Source organism: Copidosoma floridanum, unplaced genomic scaffold (genome assembly GCF_036245765.1).
Source record: "Copidosoma floridanum isolate Cflo_tuat_1 unplaced genomic scaffold, Cflo_Japanese_pri ptg000011l, whole genome shotgun sequence".
In the NCBI taxonomy this organism is placed as follows: Eukaryota; Metazoa; Arthropoda; class Insecta; order Hymenoptera; family Encyrtidae; genus Copidosoma; species Copidosoma floridanum.
This window is the reverse complement of record NW_028321888.1, coordinates 5,293,300-5,315,030: the sequence shown is the minus strand read 5'-3', so window position 1 is coordinate 5,315,030 and position 21,731 is coordinate 5,293,300. Positions and strand designations below refer to the sequence as shown.

General features: G+C 31.9%; 1 protein-coding gene across 4 annotated transcripts in view; it reads right to left on the bottom strand.

The window, feature by feature from the left end:
- Positions 1 to 21,731, bottom strand: part of lig (ubiquitin-associated protein-like lingerer) — a 543,185-nt gene that overhangs the window by 165,194 nt on the left and 356,260 nt on the right. For all 4 annotated transcript variants that reach the window (XM_089590028.1, XM_089590031.1, XM_089590030.1 and 1 more), the window contains one exon: positions 9,817 to 10,038. In XM_089590028.1, coding sequence (XP_089446154.1) covers positions 9,817 to 10,038 — 222 coding nt within the window. The remainder of the gene's footprint in view (positions 1 to 9,816; positions 10,039 to 21,731) is intronic.

The window sequence follows — 21,731 nt, the reverse complement described above, 5'->3', positions numbered from 1 at the left end:
TTTGACATCGTAACTATTTTTGTGAAACAATTCATTTCAATTGACTTGTTATTAAGGATCGACCAAGACCTAATACAGAGATTTCATGATATACTTATAACAATAATTTGTGGATGTACAATTAATGAAATCGCTTTTAAAAAGTATTGCTTTAAAACCGCAGAGCGATATGTAATGTTTTACTCTTGGTATTACATGCCACCAACGGTTCATAAGGTAAACATTTTTTTAAACTTATTAGCAGACTACAGGGTATTAAATTTATAAACCACGACTCAAGTTTGGAACAACTGAAAAAGCTCTACATTTCGCAATCTACCGAACAGGACTGAATTAATTCATCACCAATCTTAATTTTGACCTTTGTACGTGTCAAGAAAAAATCATATTATCTACTAACCTGTACTGCGTTCCAGATTTTGATTCATAGCGCATCAGTGATACGACATTGCGTATTATCTCTTGATCGATTTTCAGAAGAAATTCAAAAAACTTTACACAAGGTCACAAAACTATTAAGAAGAGACAACAGCAGGAAAATGTCGCGTATTAAGACTAACGAAGATATCATTCATGGACTTCTTTTACTCTCGGATCCTTACATTCCATTATTAGGAATTAAACCTAAGAAATCAAAGAAGCCATTTTCAACTGATGTTTTAAAACTATTAACAGATACTAGTTGTATTACAATTTCCGCTGACAAAGAAAACGAATTTAGTGATTCCGAATCAGAATTAGAGTTTGATTGAATACTAATGTTTAGTTTTGAGTTTTTTAAATTTCATTACAAGAAAAATAGATAAGATAAATAAAAACTTATGAACAAGAAATTATTTCTTACTTTTAATTTTGATTTCCTTATTATACATCTAGAAAAATATCATTAAGGGGTGAAGGGGGTAGATTTTCGTATGTTCGATATAAAATTCGAAATCAGCGACCCCAAAAATCTTGAAAATGGTATACAACTTGGTAACTTTATAAATTATGTGGTATTTCATGCAAGGTGATGATTCTTAAGAGGTAAAGAGGGTATATTTTTGTATGTTTAATATAAAATTAGCCCTTTTCTAACTTTGACTGACGAAATATCTACTGACCAATACAAAATATTCACCATCTAATACAGCTTAAACCCTTTGGAATTTTTTTTTTTTTTTTTATGTCAACATGCTGGAAAAACTAGCAAACATCGTACAATACGTAATAAACTTATTACATGATGTTTTTACCATCGAATGTGAGACTTGTCAACAACAAAAAACTTGGACACTTATACGCCGATATCATGCAAGTTGTTTTCAAAAATGGAATTTAGATGTATACTCTTGCCAACAGTTTTTATCACTAGCAAATTTGCTAGTACTTTCATGCAGCAGTTCTTGGGTTTTAATTTAGTGACGCTTTTTAAATTTTAATGACGTTATGACTTTTTATTTGCACTTCATTATGTGTAGTGCCTCAGAACCATAAGGCCGTCTACTGGGACTAGTTCAAGCTAATCGAATGTACAGTCCTCGAATATGCTATGGCTAGTAACTAATTATAGCATATTCAGCTGTCAAAAAGGAGGCCTTTATGGCAAGGAGAGATTATTATATTACAATGCAACTTTTAGCTTCATAATAAGTATGTACTAAACGTGTCGCCTGTGTCGTCCAAAAGAAACGGATGAAAGTTTTTGTCCAACATTTCTAAATAAAAAGAGAATTTTTATTAAAGGTTTAACTGGTTGTTAACCATTTGTTTTTATTTAAAACAAAATGAGTTTGTGCAAACCGTTCGTATGTTTTAGATGAAAATTTTTTTCAACAATAGTAGGTAAGCGTACTTGAATACTACCGCTTTTTCATTCGGTTTCCAAAAATTTTTTACTTGTACTTCCACCCCCACGTTTATTCCGGTTCTGTCCACTTTAGGGCTGTAAGATAAACAAATAAGTTTCTAAATTGCCTCAGCAACTCAAATACCAAGAGTCATCTAGTTGCTGTTTTCCGACTGAAATATGCACCGTTGCTTCAACTACTGGGTTTACATGGTTATGGGGTTAACGGCTTGAGGGAAACTTAATTATGTGATTTAATAGCTTTGGTTTTGGTGGATTTTTTAACTTTTCAGGTGTCTAGAGCCACTTTTAAGAGCTCCGTTTGGCTCAAAATAGATTTATTTTTGTTACTTAAATATACCAGTGCATAGAAGAAGAGCAATATAAAACCTTTTTTTTTAAGTTCTGTTAAATAAATCTGCAAATTATCAGCTAGAAAAAGAAGCACTTATGTAATAAAAAGCGCAGATATCAATTAAGCCTTTATTTTGAAAGCTTTCAGTAGCATATACTAGTAGTATATTCTTTTAGACAACTTAATTTAATAACAACCACTAATAGTCGAAATATAATTGATACATCAGTTTTTATGAGTCCCAAAGTAACCATTTTTCAACTGATTAATTACGTATGAATATTACGTTCTCTACAGTTTATTTTTATTGTCAAGGTCATTTACGGCCATTAAAAAGCCTCATTCAAAAGATTATTTTTAATCACTAATAAATGCACATTGTTGCTAATGTATTATCTCTATGTCTGGACTATGTAACTCTTACATTTTAATTTTTTGACTTAGGTTGAAAAACCATTTATAACGCAATGAGTAAATAATAAATTTTTTGCAAAAACTTTTATTTTTAACAGTACTATTAGTTTTATGTTACAAAAGCAACCCCTTTAGAGACTTATTAAGTATAACAGATTTTTTGTTTAATTGAAAAAAATTCAGTGTTACAACTACATTGGTGAAAAAAAAAACATTTGTATCTTACACGATTTTGATATTATAGTTACTTTGTCCGTCTTAACCACACGCTTATTGGTATCGTTAGTATCGCATTCACTGATTTCAATACTTATTGATTACCTTTAATATTTTTGGAGACCTGAAAACGGCCTGTTGATTTAATTTTATACTTTGTAATGGACGATAGAGATCAGTGCAACTATAAAAGACATCAAGATTATGATTCTTACAGTGTAGGAAACTGTGCTTATTATTCTTGTAACGAAGGGTGTAAGAAAAAAGAATAAGGTGATATACAAGTCAAAAATAGTTCATGCATTGCACTCTACAAAAGCCATGGTAAAAACGTTGACTTTAAATTCATCTTGTACTTCATTTTTGTTGGAATTGTAGTATTTTCCTTTAATTAAATTGTCATCGAAATGTAACTACGTTTTTTATCTCGTAGAACTTTTAACATCTTATTAAACCCTAATATCGATGAGAAAAATAATAATTTTACGTAAAAGATCGAGTAATTGTATTACACAAATACAGCTACGAAATCAAAGATGAAGCGTTTTCATCAGCATGTTACAGTTGAAAGATTCAGCTGTATGTAAGCAATACGCTACAGAACGTCATAACTTGCAGTCAATTCATTAGCTTTGAACTGAAAATTTAGTAGGGTTATTTTGAAATTTAATTAAAGAAGTTCTACGAGATAATTTAACTCTTATCTCAGATTTGCCTCTAGCTATAAACAAGCTAAACGCATAATTAGTCCTTGCACCAAAGCGCAATAAAATTCGATTTAACGGTAAATCTCCTGACAGTAAGCATTTTACAATCACTAATCACTTTGTCATAAATTTTCCTGTAATTAGATACTTTTGCAAATCCATTTTTGGCAAAACAATACAATTGTTCGTAAAAACGTTTTAGTAACTTTGTAACATAACACTAGAAAATTTTTTTTTTAAACAGTATATTTTTTAAAGAGAAATAAAATGCTCTGGTTTTAAGGAAATAATATTAGAAAATGGTAAATATTAATGCATTTGCTTGTGCTGCAACATAATTTTTTATGAAAAAAACGTCATAAATAAGAAAATTTTAATATTTTTTTACTATACATTGGATTAAGTTGCGGCTATGATAACCCAGTGGTTTAGGCTGGGCTTCTTGTAGCTCGAGGCTTGGTAACACATGCTCACGAGTTCAAGACTCGGTCTTTACTTGCATGGCTCGCCCTTCTGGAAAACTAATTTTTCAACTGCGTTTTTCCTACTGTGGTCCCATGGTCCGGAAGCCATGTAAAACGCATCGGGATATGAACTATATTAGCTAAGTGTAACACTACTGGTGAAACCTACCTTAATAATCCTACAATTTACACGATTTGAAAATTGTTTCTAGTTGTAGTACCAAGGTACAAGATTAATAAATTTCCTTCACAAATAATTAACTTCCTAACTGTTAACTATTCGCGATATAAAACTGTATTTGGTTGATCAAGACGACTATTTAGATTATTTTTTCAAAGAATTTATAACAATACGGTGAGATATAAAACCCTTACTGTACTAGGAACAATGTACAATTATAAAAAGTACATAAGCAGCTCAACATGTACTCCAGAGCTTTGCGCATGTAGAGGATTTTTAATCGTCAAAACGTCCAAAAAATAGTATTACTAGTTAACGCATAAAAATGTTTAAGTTATTTTTTTTTAATTGAGAATTAAAACTAAGAGGATAGTGGAAACTAACTCATATGTTATTCTGTTTTATTATCAATGGAAAATCTTTGTAGTTTTTCTCCTGTTACGTTTGATTGATCTAACTGTGGGTCATGTTTATCAGCTGTACGCGTGGTCACCTTATAATGATAGTTATAAGGTCTATTCATCAATAGAACTGAACAACTTTAAGTGCTATCATTTTGCAGTTTCTCTAATGTTTTTAAAAAATTAATCCAACTACGTGGTAATACAAAAATGAAAAGTACTTTTTTGGTAAGCAGTGCCATCTATTAGCTATTTGAAAAAAAGATATTAGATAAACGTTTTATAAAGAGATAAGTGTAAGAACGTAAGCCTGACAGCCATTTAACAAGAAATTGGTTAACACTTAGTCCTGATCAAGACATACTGAAAGACAATTTAGATTAGAATGGTACTCAGAAAATAAGTCTTACTTGTAAAAGCTTTGATGGCTTCATTCCTTTTAGCATAAGGTTTTACTGAAAACTACCGTAAGATGGAGATAAATTTTTAACATAATCTTATATTTATAAAATAGAAAGATGTTTTTAATGCATTTTTTCAAATGGAAACTGTAGCTGTATAACTTAATTTTAAATCGATTTGAAAATACTTTAAAATACCAAATTTAAAACACTAATATAAAAGGTTGAATATTTTCTGTCATTCGTTAAATTGTTAGGTCCACATAAAATTTCGTAGCCTTATTATCCGCAAGATGATAAATTTATATCTATCAGTTTCGAACTTGGAAGGTGTATGGATATTGACTTTTACTTTCTGTGTCACAACATATATAGATAGTCAAGACCCCCAATCAGTTAGAAGAACCATATTATGTTATTAAAGCCTTTAAGACTAACAGTAAGAATTAGGGAGGTCTTCATGCTAGCCTTTTTTATCGCTTCCAAAAAAATGTTAGACTCTACCTTTATTTACTAAATTATGTATATGGCGATTTGAATCTTGGCATAGCACATAATTAATGTGCAGTGTTATACGATATGTATGGTACTTAAAGAAGTTCGTATTATTCTACAGAAGACGCATCTTTGCAGAGTATCTTTTTTTCTGACTACTGCACTTCTCATTGTTATCGACTGTTCTTAACTAAATCAGTCGTTAAAATATGCTCCAGTAATGTGTGTTTAGAATTTAAATTTCATAACAAATTATCTATCTCTATATCAGCTTTTTATTTAATTATACGTAATCATGTAGTTTCATACAGTCCTGTAAGTCCAGGTGTAAAGAAACTGTAGTAAGAAACCATACAAGGTAGACTCCTTCATGTGTCAACCGTCATATCATAGGAAAATGTCAGAACATAGAGAAATAAGAGTATTGGAATTGAATTTTGAAGAAGAAACATTTAATCATAAATTTCAGAACTTTTTTTTAGCAAAACTTCTACATCAATTATTGGTCTGTATTTTTTCTCCCATTTTTTAGATCTCTTCGTCTCAGTGTCACAGTGTAAAATATACAGCACCATCAACCACTGTAAGAAATATCGAAATATCTTAAATTTCTTATTTTAAAATTAATGTTAATACAAAAAAAAAAAAAACCAAGATAGTTCATTACACAGTAACTAATATACAATTTCACAGTTTGAAAAGCGATTAAAAAAAAAAATGGTAATTTAAATCTTACAATTGCACTGGTCATATTATTCGTATTCATAGGTGCTTTTATTGTATTTTATACCTTGAATGTCCTGTCGCAATATTGTGTGCTACACCTAAACTCTCACATTTGTATATATTCTTTAAACGCACTATAAATTTGGCTGTTCTATAAACATATAACTGATGTGCACGTAACCATACTTAAAAGGGGTATTTCTTATGTAGTAGTGGACTGTTTCTTAATGTAATGTTTTGGATTTCTTCTAATACAAAAATTACTCGCACTAATATTTTTTCTCACAAAACTGTGACTATATTGTGAGTAATTTTTTTGCCCGATTAGTTAAAAGAACAGGTCTTAAAAATAGGAAGCAAAATATAAACTAACAATTAATAAAGAAGTTTTGCTCAAAAAAAAAGTTGAGGAAATAGTTATTAGGTGTGACTTTTCTAAACTTGTTCTCGAAAGAACGATCAAGTAAATTAAATGGGAGAATATCGTCCAACATATTAGAGTAGAAAATACAAAAAAAAAGTGTGGACAGCTTGTTAACAATAATGGAAGGTGAACTGAACAAGAAAATGAATCAAGAAATAGTAGGGATACGATACTTTCAATTTTTCAACCTTTCCAGCTAACATTTATGATTTTTTGTCTTCTAACCTACACGGTCTTGTGATTGAAAGTTTGTTGTAACCTAAGAAATTTTCTCTCTGTTGATTTAGCTAGTGTTTTTATCCACAACGATTACTTAAAGAGTTTCCAGCGTGTATCACACTAGTAAAATAAAAGAGAGGGTTCTGTGCTTAATAAGTATGAGTCATGTGACCATTGAGTACTAAGAGATGAACGTAATCTGCTGTACGAACGTTATCTGTCGTACAGTGTATTCTCTTGTACATGGCATAGCCTGGGGGATGCGGTGGGTAAGGCACCATTACTGTATTTTTTACCCGAAATTCGATCGGTTTGTGTTTTTTTCACAAATTTGGGTGTCTGGTAGATTGTTTAGCGCAAATTTCCCGTAACTCGTAGAAAATATTCCTTATTGACCACACTATCTAGTAGCAAGAGCTCATAATGTACAACGCACCTGAAATTGAAATAAACTGTGATCAAAACTTCCATCAAAAAAATCTAATGGCACGAGACAGTTCATATTTTCATGTCCTTCGTAACTTCTGTAACAGTGATTCGATGATTGGCAAACATTATTTTCTTTGCTTTATGACTGTTTTTGTCTGTTGTTCATGTAGTCAGGCGTCCAACACACTCTTGGCCGTTAAAATCTTTTACATTAACATTTTATACCATTTATAAACGTTGTTTTTATCAAAGATAGCTTCACTATGTGTCACTGTCAACATACTGAATGTGACCACACACTGTATTTTATTTTTCACATAAAATTTCGGCAGAGATATCCTTGATCTATTATTTAAAATAGGTAAAAATTAAAGACGAGCAAAAAGACGTCCAAGCTAAACAACTGTCAAATTTAATTAAACATTTAAAATGGCTGACTTTGACAGCATAAAAAAAGAACTCAAGCACCAACATAACGTTATAAAAAAAATTAAAATTGAATATATGTAGCCCGAGGAAATTTAAGATTTGCGATATTTCTTGAACAGACTTCATATGTGTCCAGGCTCTCGTTACTTAGGCACTAGAGCCCCCTTAACTAAGTGAACAATATTGTGCAAACCATGGCACTGAATCAGCTGTGGCAAGCGGTGCACCACGCATGTGCAGTTACTCGAAAAGTGCTGAAAAAAGCGTTGAGCACTGTTTCTGGGTCCCTAGTTGCACAATTGATTTCTCCATTAACAAGTGTCATAAAATCATGCAGTACAATTCATTTTTTTGTAATTTTTTCTGAGCTTTTCGATGGTCCTTTTTTTTTTACTTATATTCAGGATAGCATACCGTAAGAAGTTCTTTTTTTAATACTCTCTCTCTGTACACCCTAAACAATGTACATATTTATATATATTTAAGTTTTTAATAGTCAAACTTTTCATCATCATGTTGAAATAATGTTTAATTAAAGACAAAATTTATCAGAATAATAATTTACACATTTTTAAGCTATAACATTCGACTTATCGACTGATCAGCATTTTTTTATAACATGCTAATCGTAGGCAACGCAAATTAATTTTTGATTATTACTAGGTAGACTTCCTACAGAATTTAATGTAAAAGACTGCTCTTGCATTTTTATGCAGGGAAGAAATCTTGTGTTCAAGAAGTGTTAGTGAAAGTAGCCAAAGTAATGTGCAGAATAATAACAGAATAAAATAACTTGAAAAAGCTAGATATAATTTGATAGTCCATATTACATCAGAGCATATTCTTTTGTATGTTATTATAAGAAAGTAACTCATGTCGTATACATCAAAATAAACATTGTGCACAAGCAAAAACATACCACTCAGATAGAAATTCACGATCGACAATCGTGAAAGACAGGTAAAAATACTTTGAAACAAAATTTTGTAGATCTATCCTTATTTAATTGGTCATAGAGCTTTATCTGACGCTAAAACTAAATTATGAGCGTATTTAATTGTCACTACAGGAACACAACTTTTTATTTTCTAAAACATTTGCTAAAATATTTTTTAACTGCCCTATTTCAAAAAAAGGCATGTTAAAATTACAATTCTTTAATCATGTCACTGTAATTTGCTTCACATGACATTGTTTAGTAATAATAATTGATCCCAGACCAAAAACTGTACTTTTTTTTTCACTAAGGCTCAATTTGGTAAAATACTAATCATTACTCAAACGGTAATGTTAATATTTTATAGTCTAGTTGAGGGCAAGCCACAAACCTTGTAAGCGTGCCTAGGCCAGACAAGACTTGTGGACAAGTCAAATAGCGTTTGAAAAAATGTACAGATGTACAGTTTATTTTCAAAAATACAAAATATACTAAACTAATTGATAAATAATTTTAAAGTATTTTCAAACTTGCTGAGAAACTAATAAATTCTACGAATTTCGAACATTAGTAATCCCCACCTCTAAAAACGAGGAAAAACAATAGTAAATTGTTCAACAAACATGATGTATAAAAGATTCGCTAACATAGCGAACATATGAGCACCTTACTACACATAAACAGCGAGGTTAGTAAAAAGATAATAATGGCTGCTGCATTTTTTGGCTCACTTTGACATCTCTTGACGTATTACTACAACTGTAATTAAGTGATTTTTGACACATGGTGTCATAATAAGTGAGCATTTAAATGCGAGTAAAAACTGGTAGATTTTATGCTTTAGATTATAAATCATTATTAGTATGAATTACTACACTCTTTATCATCTGTCTTTATTTATAGTTTGAATGATTCCTATCAACTGTGAATTAGTGCAATTTTTTATCACTGCAGGAAGAAAAAAAATTTTTTTTGCACGTCACAACTTAAGTTTACGTAAAAAAATAACACACAGATTGCTACAATAAAAATTGATGTATTGTTCATTATTATTAAACCATTGCAACAAGCTATACTATAAGCTGTTTATTAGATGTAGACCATTAACTGACTGGTACAGTTAATGCTTCTAAGTAGAAAAATCCATTACGTAAAAATAAGTATATGCAAAATTCTCTGACGTTACTTACTGATTGGACAGTATTAGAGTATGCATTAGACGCTTGGCTCATTGAAGTGGTGAACGTTGTATTTGATTGTTGATAAGCCTGAGACGAAGATTTAAATGTTGCAGCGTTATGGTATCCCGAACTTATGTAAGAAGTATTATGATTAGAAGAATTGGTTGAAGATGACTGTGCTTGATACTGAGTAATGGGTATAGTTGCAAGACCAGTGGACGACTGGTAACCCTGAAAGATTAATGGTAATTATAATAAAGAGTTCGTGAAAGTAAATGACAGACTATTGTTTTTTTCATTGTTTATTTGTTCATTGTTTTTTTGATCATTTTAAATTGTTCTTATTATTATTTTTTCTTGCTGACACAATAATTGTATAGTTTAAATGTGCACCTTTTTTTCATCTACAAAAAAATATTCCAGATATTAAGTTTGTCTTTCTGCGTCATAAAATTTGCACAGAAAAACTTACCGTGATTCGGTATAATTTTTAGCGTTTAATCGGAGTTTTCGGATATTGAGCTACAAGTCCAGCAATCGATTTTTTCTGTAACTTTTGGACAAACTTATCATTTTTTTCTTGAAAATGAAATATATATATATATATATCTTCCTATGTTATATAATAATTTTAGTGGGGCTGTCTACACATCCCCTAACATCCCCTATGGTCCCTCTACAGCCCCTCCACAGCTTCTCTTCAAACCCCCCCCCCCACAATACAAGAAAAAATATTATAATAAGCCTGTTCTTAAAAAAACATGTTAAAAAAGTGTAGATATGGAGTAATTTTCCAACTCCACTTCCTTCCCTTACATATTTCTACAAAAACTTAGAATGTATCATAAACATACTTTATCATAGGGTTATTATAAAATAATTACCCCACAGCCCCTTCACACTCCCTAAATAAACTTATGATTTTTCGTGAGATTACTAAATGATAGGGACAGGAGGATTCGCCACCCCCTTCAAGAAAAAGTTAGAATTTTTCTTGGATATCTGTTATTTTTTATATTTGTCAACACCTCACCTCCACTGTACAAAAAACCACAGTTTAAATTTCTTATATTCCATAAGTTTCTGACTAAATAAAAATAAATTTAATTATTAACAAAAACTTCTCAAACAAAGGTAGTTGATAAAGTGAAAAGTCTCAAAAGTATATCCAACAACATTACCTTTAAATCCTTTGATATAGTACATATAGTATTTATAATTTACTTCTCATAACTCTTTGACGATGGCAATGACGTGCAGAGAACGCTAAGACCAGCTTATAATAAATAATTGATTTGTCTGAAGTATTGCTAAAATTATAATAATCATCATGTTTTAATATTTTATCTTTAAATTCAACGCGTTAATATTTATTATGAGCTTATTTTTTGATGAAAAATTGTAAAAAATAAAAAATAAATAAATGACAAACTTTTCAATTTTACTAATTAATTTTAACGTAGGGAGTTAGAGCATGGAGCGTGCAGGAAGGCGTAGCCCCGATAGTATATATATATATATATATATATATATATATATGCACTAGCGGGGCTCCACTCCTTGCGTGCTCTACACACTAGCCCTCAGCATACAAAGATAAATCATAGAATACATTTTGACTTTAGTTATTTCATTTATTCGTAACTATAATCTAAGTACGTATGATGTTTAATAAGCTTATTAAACAACTATTAGGGCATGAGACTATGTACGGTTACATTTAATTAGATGTTTCAGATATAGGATAACTATTTTTTAAAAAAAGTGTACACAGCAGCATCTACATAGTAACTTAAAAATATTGCTACTTTTTTTTAATCTAACGATGAACTTTGAGAGTCTGTTAAGATAGCATATCCCAAAGACAAGGTTTTGATAAATTAGCAGTGTATTTAAAACATTCGTTACCTATCTCGGAATAAACAACATTCTAATAAAAATTTTTTGTTTAGGATCCATGCAGTTGTGGTCGAATAATAAGCTGTAAGAAAGTGTAATGGTGTTAAAAAGTACCGTACATTCCTTACGCTACGAAACACTTGTTGGCCCTAAAAAGAGCCGTTGAGTCACACATTACACTACTTACGTTATAATATATAAAAAAGGCTGTTCAAAACTGTAAAGTTTGAGGACTGATAATAATATACTACAAAATTTTTTTTTTTAATCATAAAACTATACCATCAAAGCAACAAAGCCCTTGAGACGTATCTATCCATTTTTTAGCACCACACTAAATACCTACGTATCATTCCACCTATTTGAACAGCTGAGAGATTGAAGCAAACAATGTCAGGGTTGTAATAGAAAGCTAATGTGTCACGAAATAGATTATTTACTCATCGGTTTTAATGCTACTATTTCAATCTTAATGTATGCCCTGCGTCAGTTTCTCAACACCTATTATACATTTAAAGCTTTGAAAGTTTTCTTTCCAACTCACTGTCTTGCAACTCTAGGCATTACTAAAAGTTTTTGTTAACAAAAATGGCTTTTTTTGCCAACTAAATATAACTTATTGTTGGCAAAGTAGTACAACGTTTTGTGGTCTTAAAAATTACCGGTGAACAAAACCCTTTTTTAACTGAAGTTTTCACCAAATGTGACTACCTTGATGCCTCAACGTTGTCTTTTTTGGCCTACATTTATAGCACCACACTAGTCAGAAGGAAAAAATGCTGCTTTAAAACGTTGGAGCTAGTCATAGTGTTTTTTTCCAACGTCTCCTGGTGTTACGTCGGAGACGTTAGAATTTAAAGCACTTTTTCCTTTCGTGGAACTCATTCGTTTTAGCGATCCAAGGGGAAGATCGGTTTATGTCATTAGCTTGTTAAAAACTTTCCTGTTAGATCAAGTTTGTTCGTTTTTTATCGCTTTGCTATTTGATTCGCTGAGCGCAGATTTCGAAAAGGATCGGAAAATACGAGATAGAATGGGGCCGTCAATGGCCAGAGTTTTTAGCCTCACGTCTAACAGCTCCATTTATGACGTCTGTCAATAAATGAATGACTTGGTTTGAAAGGGTACAGCTTTATATATACCAGTCTACTGGTGAACAAATCATTATTAAAATTTGCTTCAAAATATATGCAATAATATTTGCCTAAAGTAGTTGAAAAAAATATATTGGCAAGCGAGGTAATTCAACTTTATATAGCCCTAAACTAGTGATATTAATGGTGGTTGAAGGAACGTTTAGATTTATGATGACCCTAATGGTGATATTTTTTATCAGTCTTTATTCAGTTCAGCAATGGAAAGTCAGCTGCGGATCGATGAGGTGCAAACCAGAACTGACGTTCTGTCAGTGGCATAGATCTGCCACTTTATTTGGCCTGCTACGTAAACAAGGCTTTGGTAGCGCCAGGTTAGTTAAAAAATGGGCCACACCTCTGTAAAGCATTAGGGCTGGTTGTGCTTTCGCCGAACGTGTCTTGGTATTATGCTAGAGATGTCAGCGTTTAGAACGCTTTTTAAAGCTGTACCTCTAACTTCAGCTCGGAAAAGTGGACTTAACACGAAAAAACCAACGTAACGAATAACTGTAAGATCTTTCACTCCACGCGTACTTTATAGCGCTGTTGGGGAAGGGCGTGAGAGGGCTTAAGGAAATATGGCAAGATAAGCCGAGGAGAGCAAGGAAGACAAAAAGACCTTTTGACTGTGAACGTTTGAGCGTGTAGATGTGTATGTATCTATAAAGGGATGTAGCGTGTACTGTAGAGTATACATGTGTCGATTGATCTACATGTGTATGTAAGTATGTAAATATATGTATTTATGTGTTTCTACGTATATATACGTACATATACATACATCTTTGTATACATATCATAGTAACTGTATCTATTTGTATACGTATGCGTATACGTGTACACATGCACGTACACATAGATGTGTATAAATATACTAGTAGCCCCTTCCGTCTCGGCTTCCCTCGAGACTTACTAAATAGAACACCGTCGTGTGTTAACATGTAATGTAAAACGTTTCCAGTTAGAAATTTTACATCTGTTCCTGACTCTTCTCAGAAAAAAAATCTTCTTATTAAAAACATATTTGTTCGGAATCCATACAGTTTATTTGGTCAAATAATAAGCGTAAAAAAAATATATATATATAACTATGCTGAAATATGCTTAGCATTTCTTGTGCCATAAAATAATCGTTGGCATTAAAGGGCCGCTGATTTGCAGTTTTTTCCGTCTATGAAAATCTACAAAAAGGGCTATTTTTTAAAGCTGTTAAGATTTAAAACTCCCAAAAAATATATATTAAAAAAAAAAATTTTTTCTCTTATCTCACAACTTTATTACCAGAGCAACGCAGTCCTGGAGCATAAGCTCTACATTTTTTACCGTCACAAAAACACAAATAAATTTTCTACTTCTTTAAAAATCTGAATTTAGATCATTAAAGATTTCAGGGATTACTGTGAGGGTACAATGAAAAGATGATCTCTCACATAATGGATTCTTTATTTGTCGATTTTGAAGCTGCTGTTCGATCGCGAATCAATCTCGATAAATTTTCTGCGTCAGTTTCTTGAAGCCTGAAATTGTATTTATAAGATACATTTAAAGTTTTTCTTTCAATTCACTCTGTTGTGACTTTTTGCATGCTTAAGACTTTTGTGACCCCTAAAGGCTGTTTTCTGTCAACTTTGTTAAGTTCTAAAGTATATGTTGGCAAGGTAATTCGACGTCCAATGGCCCTAAAAAAGATTGGTGAGCTTCTTAAGTAAACTCTTTCTTGAACAAAGTTTACAGCAATTATGACGGCCTGGATACCTCAGAGTGATCTTTTCTGGCCTGCTGCTGAAGCCCCAGACTGATCGGGAGAAAAATTACTAAGTCCGAAGCTTTGGAGCTAGTTGCAGAGATATTTCCCAACGTCTCCTGGTATAACGTCGAAGACGTTGGTGTCTAAAGCACTTTTTTTTGCAGACTCAGTTATTTTGGTAATCGAACATGCGGAGATTGGTTCGTGGTGCTTTTCCGTTGGAGACTGTCCCGTTGGCTAAGTTTTTTTTCCCTTCATAGGTGTTAGGTTCGCCCAGCGCAGACCTTGGAGAGGATCGGTGATTCCCGGTTGAATGCTTAAAGTCGAGAGGGTAATATAGGATCGTCGGTCACTGGGGTTCCCAGCCTTTGCGAAGAACAACTCCGCTCGTGACGACTGCCAGTAAATGACTGACTTGGTTTAATAGTGGCCGTCTTTAGTTAACTTAGTCTTTTAGTCAACATCAAAACCGAAAAAACCTGTAATTTTAAGTGCTAAGTGTTTAAGATCTAAACTTCTAAAAAGCTAAATCTAAAAGCTAAATTTAAAGCACTGGACGACATAAGAAAGAGTTCCAATTCTTAGGGTTCTAGACGCTTGGAAATTGAGATTACATGGCTACTCGATTTTTGGCCTTGTGAATTTAACTTTACAAGGTTACTCGACTTCGGGCGCTTGGAGAACTTCATATCTAAAAAAAATATGAAACGACGCGCCTGAACATTTCAGACTAAAATTTCGTTTAAATGCATGATGTCTTTGCGCGAAGTAAAAAAATAATCAATTTAAGGCCACACATATTTTTAAAATCTGCCCCTTATTAGAAACCTGCATGAGCACATTTTCTGCTAGTAAATCATAAACTATTATACTGTAGACTCCGAATTCATGATTTATTTTGCATTAAATATTGCCCTTCTTTAACAAACATCTACTGAAGTCGGTGTTTATTACCTTAGAACTTGAAGTTTTTAAGCCCCTCACGCTTTTAATATTAATTTTTAAGTATTATAGCATTTTTTATGTTCATCTTGGCCCTCATATCAGTACTTAACAAATCGAAAGAGAACTTAGTGTACCAAAAAGTACAGCTTCTAGAATTTTGAGAGCCTTTTATTATCACCCCTATCACATTACCCTTACGCAATATTTATTACTGCAGCAAATAAAAACGTGTGTAAATTTTTGTAAATGGGTTTTACGTATCATTTAAGATAAGTCCTAGTTCTTCAGATCCGTACTTATCTCTGATGAAGCTTAATTTTATCGTGATGGACAGCTCAATAGATTTAACAGTCACAATTGGTCAGATGAGAATCCTCACTGGTACAAACCTGTGGATTATCAAAGACGATGGAAGGTAATGGTGTAGTGTGGAATAGTCAAAAGTAATTTGATTGGATCCTACTTTTTTAATGAATTATTGGACTAAAATTACTGGACGGACCTACTTAGAGTTTCTTACAAATCATTTACCTGGTCTGTTAGAATACGTCAATTTTGCCACAAGGCAGGTATTTCAAGCTTGCTGGCCAAAACCTTATGCAACAATCAGAGTCAGGTCTATTATTTATCGTTAATTTGTTACGACAAAACGATGTTGTCACTCATTACGCTCTATTAATATTCATGAAAATGCTAGCTTCACGTTACGCTAGCTGGCCACAAGTGCGTATTTCCAGATAAAAAGGGGATAGCAGAACGGGATTAAGGCCATAATTTGTCACTTGTTTGTTGCTAAAAGATAACCCTAATGCCGAATTTGTTGCCGTCCCTAGGAAACCACGACATGATTTTTGCCGATCGGCACATCAAGCTAGCTGGCCAAAAGTGTGTATCTCCGAAAAAAAGTATATAGCAGCACAGGATTGGGGCCATAAATTGTCACTGAAAAGTGAGCTCAATGTAAATTTTATTGCCAATTCTCAAGTCATGATAACTCTATTAATTTTGTACAATGTATAACTTTTTGTTATGTATCAAGAGTAGATAAGACAATTTATTATTCAAGTAATGACCACCTGGCAAAAGTGTCCTGAGTTTTTAAAATGAGGACCAACCGTTCACACATGTACGTGGCATTGTTAATGTTAAAAATATCAAGATTTTCTTGCATTGGTCTTGGCTAGAGTCAATTATACAAGTGCGAGAATTGTCTTATGCAAATTATGCATATAATTTCTTTCAATATGTGTACGAAAAATATACGTACATCTTACAATAGCTTAAAAAACTGAGAAGTGTAATTGTTTAGTTGTTACATGAGCATTGTAATTTATTTTAAAATAAAGTGTTCTCATTTACAGACACACAATCAATCATAGACTCGTAAATAGAAAAAAAGTATTTGTTTTTGAAATGCACAAGTACAAGTACAAAATAAAGATTCAATTTATTCTCCAAACGAAATTCACTCTATTAATAAATCATAACAAAGCCTTTTGGAAAAATTTCTATATTCTCTGCTCCCTCTGCTTAATAATAACTACAATTAAGAGAATTGCACTGTGCATGGATTGATATAGAGAAATCTAAATTGTATCCAATAAATTATACCATAGCAATGTTACAGCTGGCACCAATTTTCTCGACGAATGGCCTTTGTAATTTTTGAAATTTTTTGTACACACTATTTTTAAATACATCTAAAATAGGCAATCTTTCGGCTGTGTTAGAATTTTGCTTTAAACCTATCTTTTCGTGCAGCTTGATATTTCGGTATCATACAAGGAATTTTCAGCAAAAAAGTCGTGAAATTTCACATTTCAACATATTGCTATTTACAGAATGAAGATATAAGAAGTTTTCCTAGCTTGATATCAAGCCAGCAGCACAAACTACGTATCTCGACTTCAGAATGGGCTAGAGAAAATCCGCAAGGGAAAAAATGTATTGCTCGTTTGTTGCTTAAACAATGTGCCATTTAATACTTTGTCACTGATCTTTTGAGGACTCAGAATTAAAAAGTCTTAAGCAACCGCAGAAAAAAATTATACCGTTTGATTTGTAGTAGAAGTTTGTACCTTACGAAACATTTGTTTTAAACCAACTCCTTTAAAATCACTCTTTACATGGCCTATAAACTTTTACATTATTTTCAATGTGATTTATTCTCATCATTAAAAGCAATTTCTTCTCTTGATCGACAAACTGTCAATAATTTTTTTTGGGTCTAGAAAGTATTATATAAATTATATTAGATAAATACTTTTCATGTTTACCAGTTATTGAAATAGATGCTGTTTTCCTACTGTAACATGAAATTAAAGTCTAAGTCGAAAATGATACTTTTACCTTATTTTTATTCCTGGCCGGTAGGTTGCAGCAAATTTCATATTATGATGACATTTTTCTTACGCAGATACCAAAACTTCGAAAAAAGTATTTATTTTTCAACAGCCCTATGTTATCTCAAACATAAATGGATTATATTTGGATAGTAGGCATAATGAACTACATCCATTTTCTAAGAGGCACAAAACTGTTGCAAAGAACTATAAAATTTTTTTTGTTAATTATTTGATCCTTACACATCCATGAATAATTGGGAACCGTCATGTTTTACAAGTCTGACAGGCCATATTTACTAAAGAACTGTTTAATATTTTAGTTCAATTTCATGACAATTGATAACACGAAGATAGGTGGTTTCACAAACTTGTTGAAAAGAGCCGCAGAAATTCGTTGCTATATGCACATCTGCGAATGTTACGAAAAACTCTCGAAGGACTCTCAAATTTTTATTTTTAGGCTTTGTAAAAATTTTATTTTTTCTTTGGGCCTTTTTTCAAACATTTGGACGTTTACTGCGCTTCTAGAAGGAAAAATAAAGTTCACAACTGGTGCACATCCAACCAGGACAAGCACAAAGATTCCCTCAGATCCTGCTTCACAAATCCCTCGGGCTTAAAGGTTGTCCTGGAGACGCACCACCAGGTACGAAAATTACCATTTCCTTATAACCGCAACATGATTACTATAAACAGATCATTGTTTGTAACTATGGTGCCACACGAAAATTGATCAGATATTGCACACTTGACGTGTAAAAGCAAAATTCTTGCAGGATCATTTTACTTTAAAAATCGCTTAACCAATTAATACTTGCAGCTTTTTCATTACCAATTCGTATTTTACATCTGTAATGTAATTTTATTACATTTGCTGTAATTGGACGTATAAATGAAAAGGACTTAAGCTCAATCAAGCTTATTTAATTCAACTTTGGAAAAATTTTTTTTTAAGAACTTTTAATGCGGCAGAGCAACGAGTTTTAGCTTCATTTAAAATAGTTGTATCCTTTTATATGTTTCTCTTATGTAAAAGCATAAGTTGTAGTAGGATCTACTACACTTAATAAATAATTTTTTTTTTCATAGGCACTCTTAAAGTTTTTTATAAAATAAACTACAATCATCCAATATATTTGTGATACACAAAATAAAATCACCTGGAGTTCACCTTTCCTTCAAATTTTATATACAACTACAGGACTCTACCCCCTACGAGCATCAGGGGCCAACCCCCAAAATTTCATGAAATCCTAATGTTTTTTATAATTTAATTAAGTAAATAACTTTCAACCATTTTTTTATCTCCATGTAAGTATATTGCCTACTCATTTAATTTATTTTTTAGCTATGTTTTTTCAAAATTTTATTTTTAAAATTTTTCCGCATTAAACTACATTATGTGTCTTAATCAATAACATCATACATTTTAAGATAAATAAATACATTCAAAACTTTTGATGGCAATGACTAATCAAATATAAGCCAGTAGTCAGTAGTCTATTTTTCTTTAAAAAAGCATTGGACTCACTGAAATTTAGCATAGTCCGATGCCCTATGAGGCATTTATACAGTGCCAAATTCCATACAGATCACATCGTTAGATATTTGCAAAAAGGGCCCTTTTAAATTTGGGTCGTTAAAAGATCAGTGACGAAATAGTTAATGGCATATGGTTTGATCAACAAACGAGCAACAAATTTTGTTGCTTGCAGATTTACTCTAGCTCGTTCCAAAGTCAAGAAACACGACATGTACTGCTGGTTTGATACTCGCAAAAAGGGTCTTTTTGATTGCTTTTGAGTCCTTAAAAGATCAGCTATAAAATAGTAAATGGCACATGGTTTGAGCAAAAAACGGGCAAAAAATTTTTTCGCTTCTGGAATTGCTCTAGCCCATTCTAAAGTTGAGAAACGCAATATGTATTTTTGGCTTGATATGCTTTGCATTTTTTGCAAACCTTTGAGCTCATTTACTGCTAACATTAATTTTTTTAAAACAACTTTTTAAACTATGCAAAAACCATCTAGGAAGTTTTAAGATACGGTATGCAAATTTTTTATCATTTCGAAGATAGCAATTACAACAATTTGGAGACTCTGCTTTATTTATTAGTAAAATAATTTATAAGATATGTGACATTCATATTTTCAAAACATTAAAATTTTTTTAAATGTGTAAAAGTGCCAAAATACGATTTATCTTTTTGAAATTTAAAATAAAATGTGTGAAAAAACTTTTCTTCAGGGTTAATTTCAAAGACTTACATTCATCAAAGTATTTATAAAGATTTTATTGTAAACATAAATCAATACAAATAAATATTGATTAAACAATTTCTCATGGTACGAATCATACCACAAGATTTGTAAAGCGTTTAAAACTATGTATAAAAAATATAATGTTCAGTTTAAAGTAAACTTCTGCTAAAATGTGCCGTAAAATTCATTGTTTTTTTTAATTGCTAGGCGAAATTTCTTGGATACTTAAATGATTGTTATTTATTGGAATTTACTTGTTTATTTTTCATACATTACGTTACTTGGATTAAAACAACACTCTAGAGACTGTGATACATTTATACATTTATATTTCAAAGGAGATTTATTGTTTATAATCTCTTAATAGGTTATCTGCGGCGATCCTGAATTGGTTCCTGGTGCATTTCTCCAGATCTAATCATTATGGAGTTGGTTCTCGGCTCATTAGAATTCATACTGGAGTTGGTTCCCGTCAATAAAAATGATGTGTAATGTCTGTCATACTAATATGTTCAATACTTTTTCCGTCACACTTTCTTAAAGCTTTTTGCCGTTTTGACGCTGGCGTGTTTAAAAAAATTTTGACGGCTATGGGTGCACAGGTTAAATCGTAGAATTATTTACATATTTCGACTGGTAAAAACTTTTTTGATACGGTTTATACGAATGTAAAACGAGATATAGATCCGGTTTTTAGCAATAGCACATTAATCCTTAGAAAGTCTTCTTTGTCCCTTGTTTCTTTTGATTTGTCTTTGGTACTGCGAATCTTAATGTACACTTCATACTGAATAGCCTTGAGCGCTTCAACAAACAAAAATACATTTGGTTGCGATCTATGAAACATTTCATTGAAATGCGAATGGAAAGATTCACAGCTGTTTGTAGTTCTACTAAGTGATGACGAAAATTGAGACCAAACTGTTGGTGGAAAAAGTGATTCAGTGGCAACGTTATTCTGAAGTATGTAGTCGCAAAAATTTTCAACTCTTGAGTCGTTTGACATTATAGCCATGAAGTCCTCAGTAAAACAGTCGTCAACACTGCCAGGGTGCAAAAAAGATAATCCAAAAAAATTTTTTTTAAGTTGGCCTATCTCAGACTCTTTCGTCTTATAATCACGACATAACCCAAGTTCCTGGATTTTTTGCCACCAACTTTGACCTAAATGAAACCTGCACCCTCTAATATTGGTTGCTGGCAACACTTGTTTAATAGCAATATGAATGCTTTGTTTGAAATCATGAATGTGCACGTCCAACGTTCTAGGCCGTTTTAAAAACTTTTTTGAAATCCAAATTTATACTTATTGACACGCAAAATTATTTTTCTTTTTTCACTTAGATGTACTTCCATTTCACACAATAACAAAATTACTTGTAAACTAATCAAATACTACAGCTGCTTCTTCACATGCTAAAATAACACGAGTATTTTTGTACAATGCAGATAAACACAATGTTATATGAAATGAACAGAATGTCAATAAACTTACGCTGAAAATTATAAAAGAAACACTTCTTCATACGTCGACAGCCCAGAATAGAATATGATCAGCTGCAAGTGCCGTTTGTCTTCTATGAATATACTT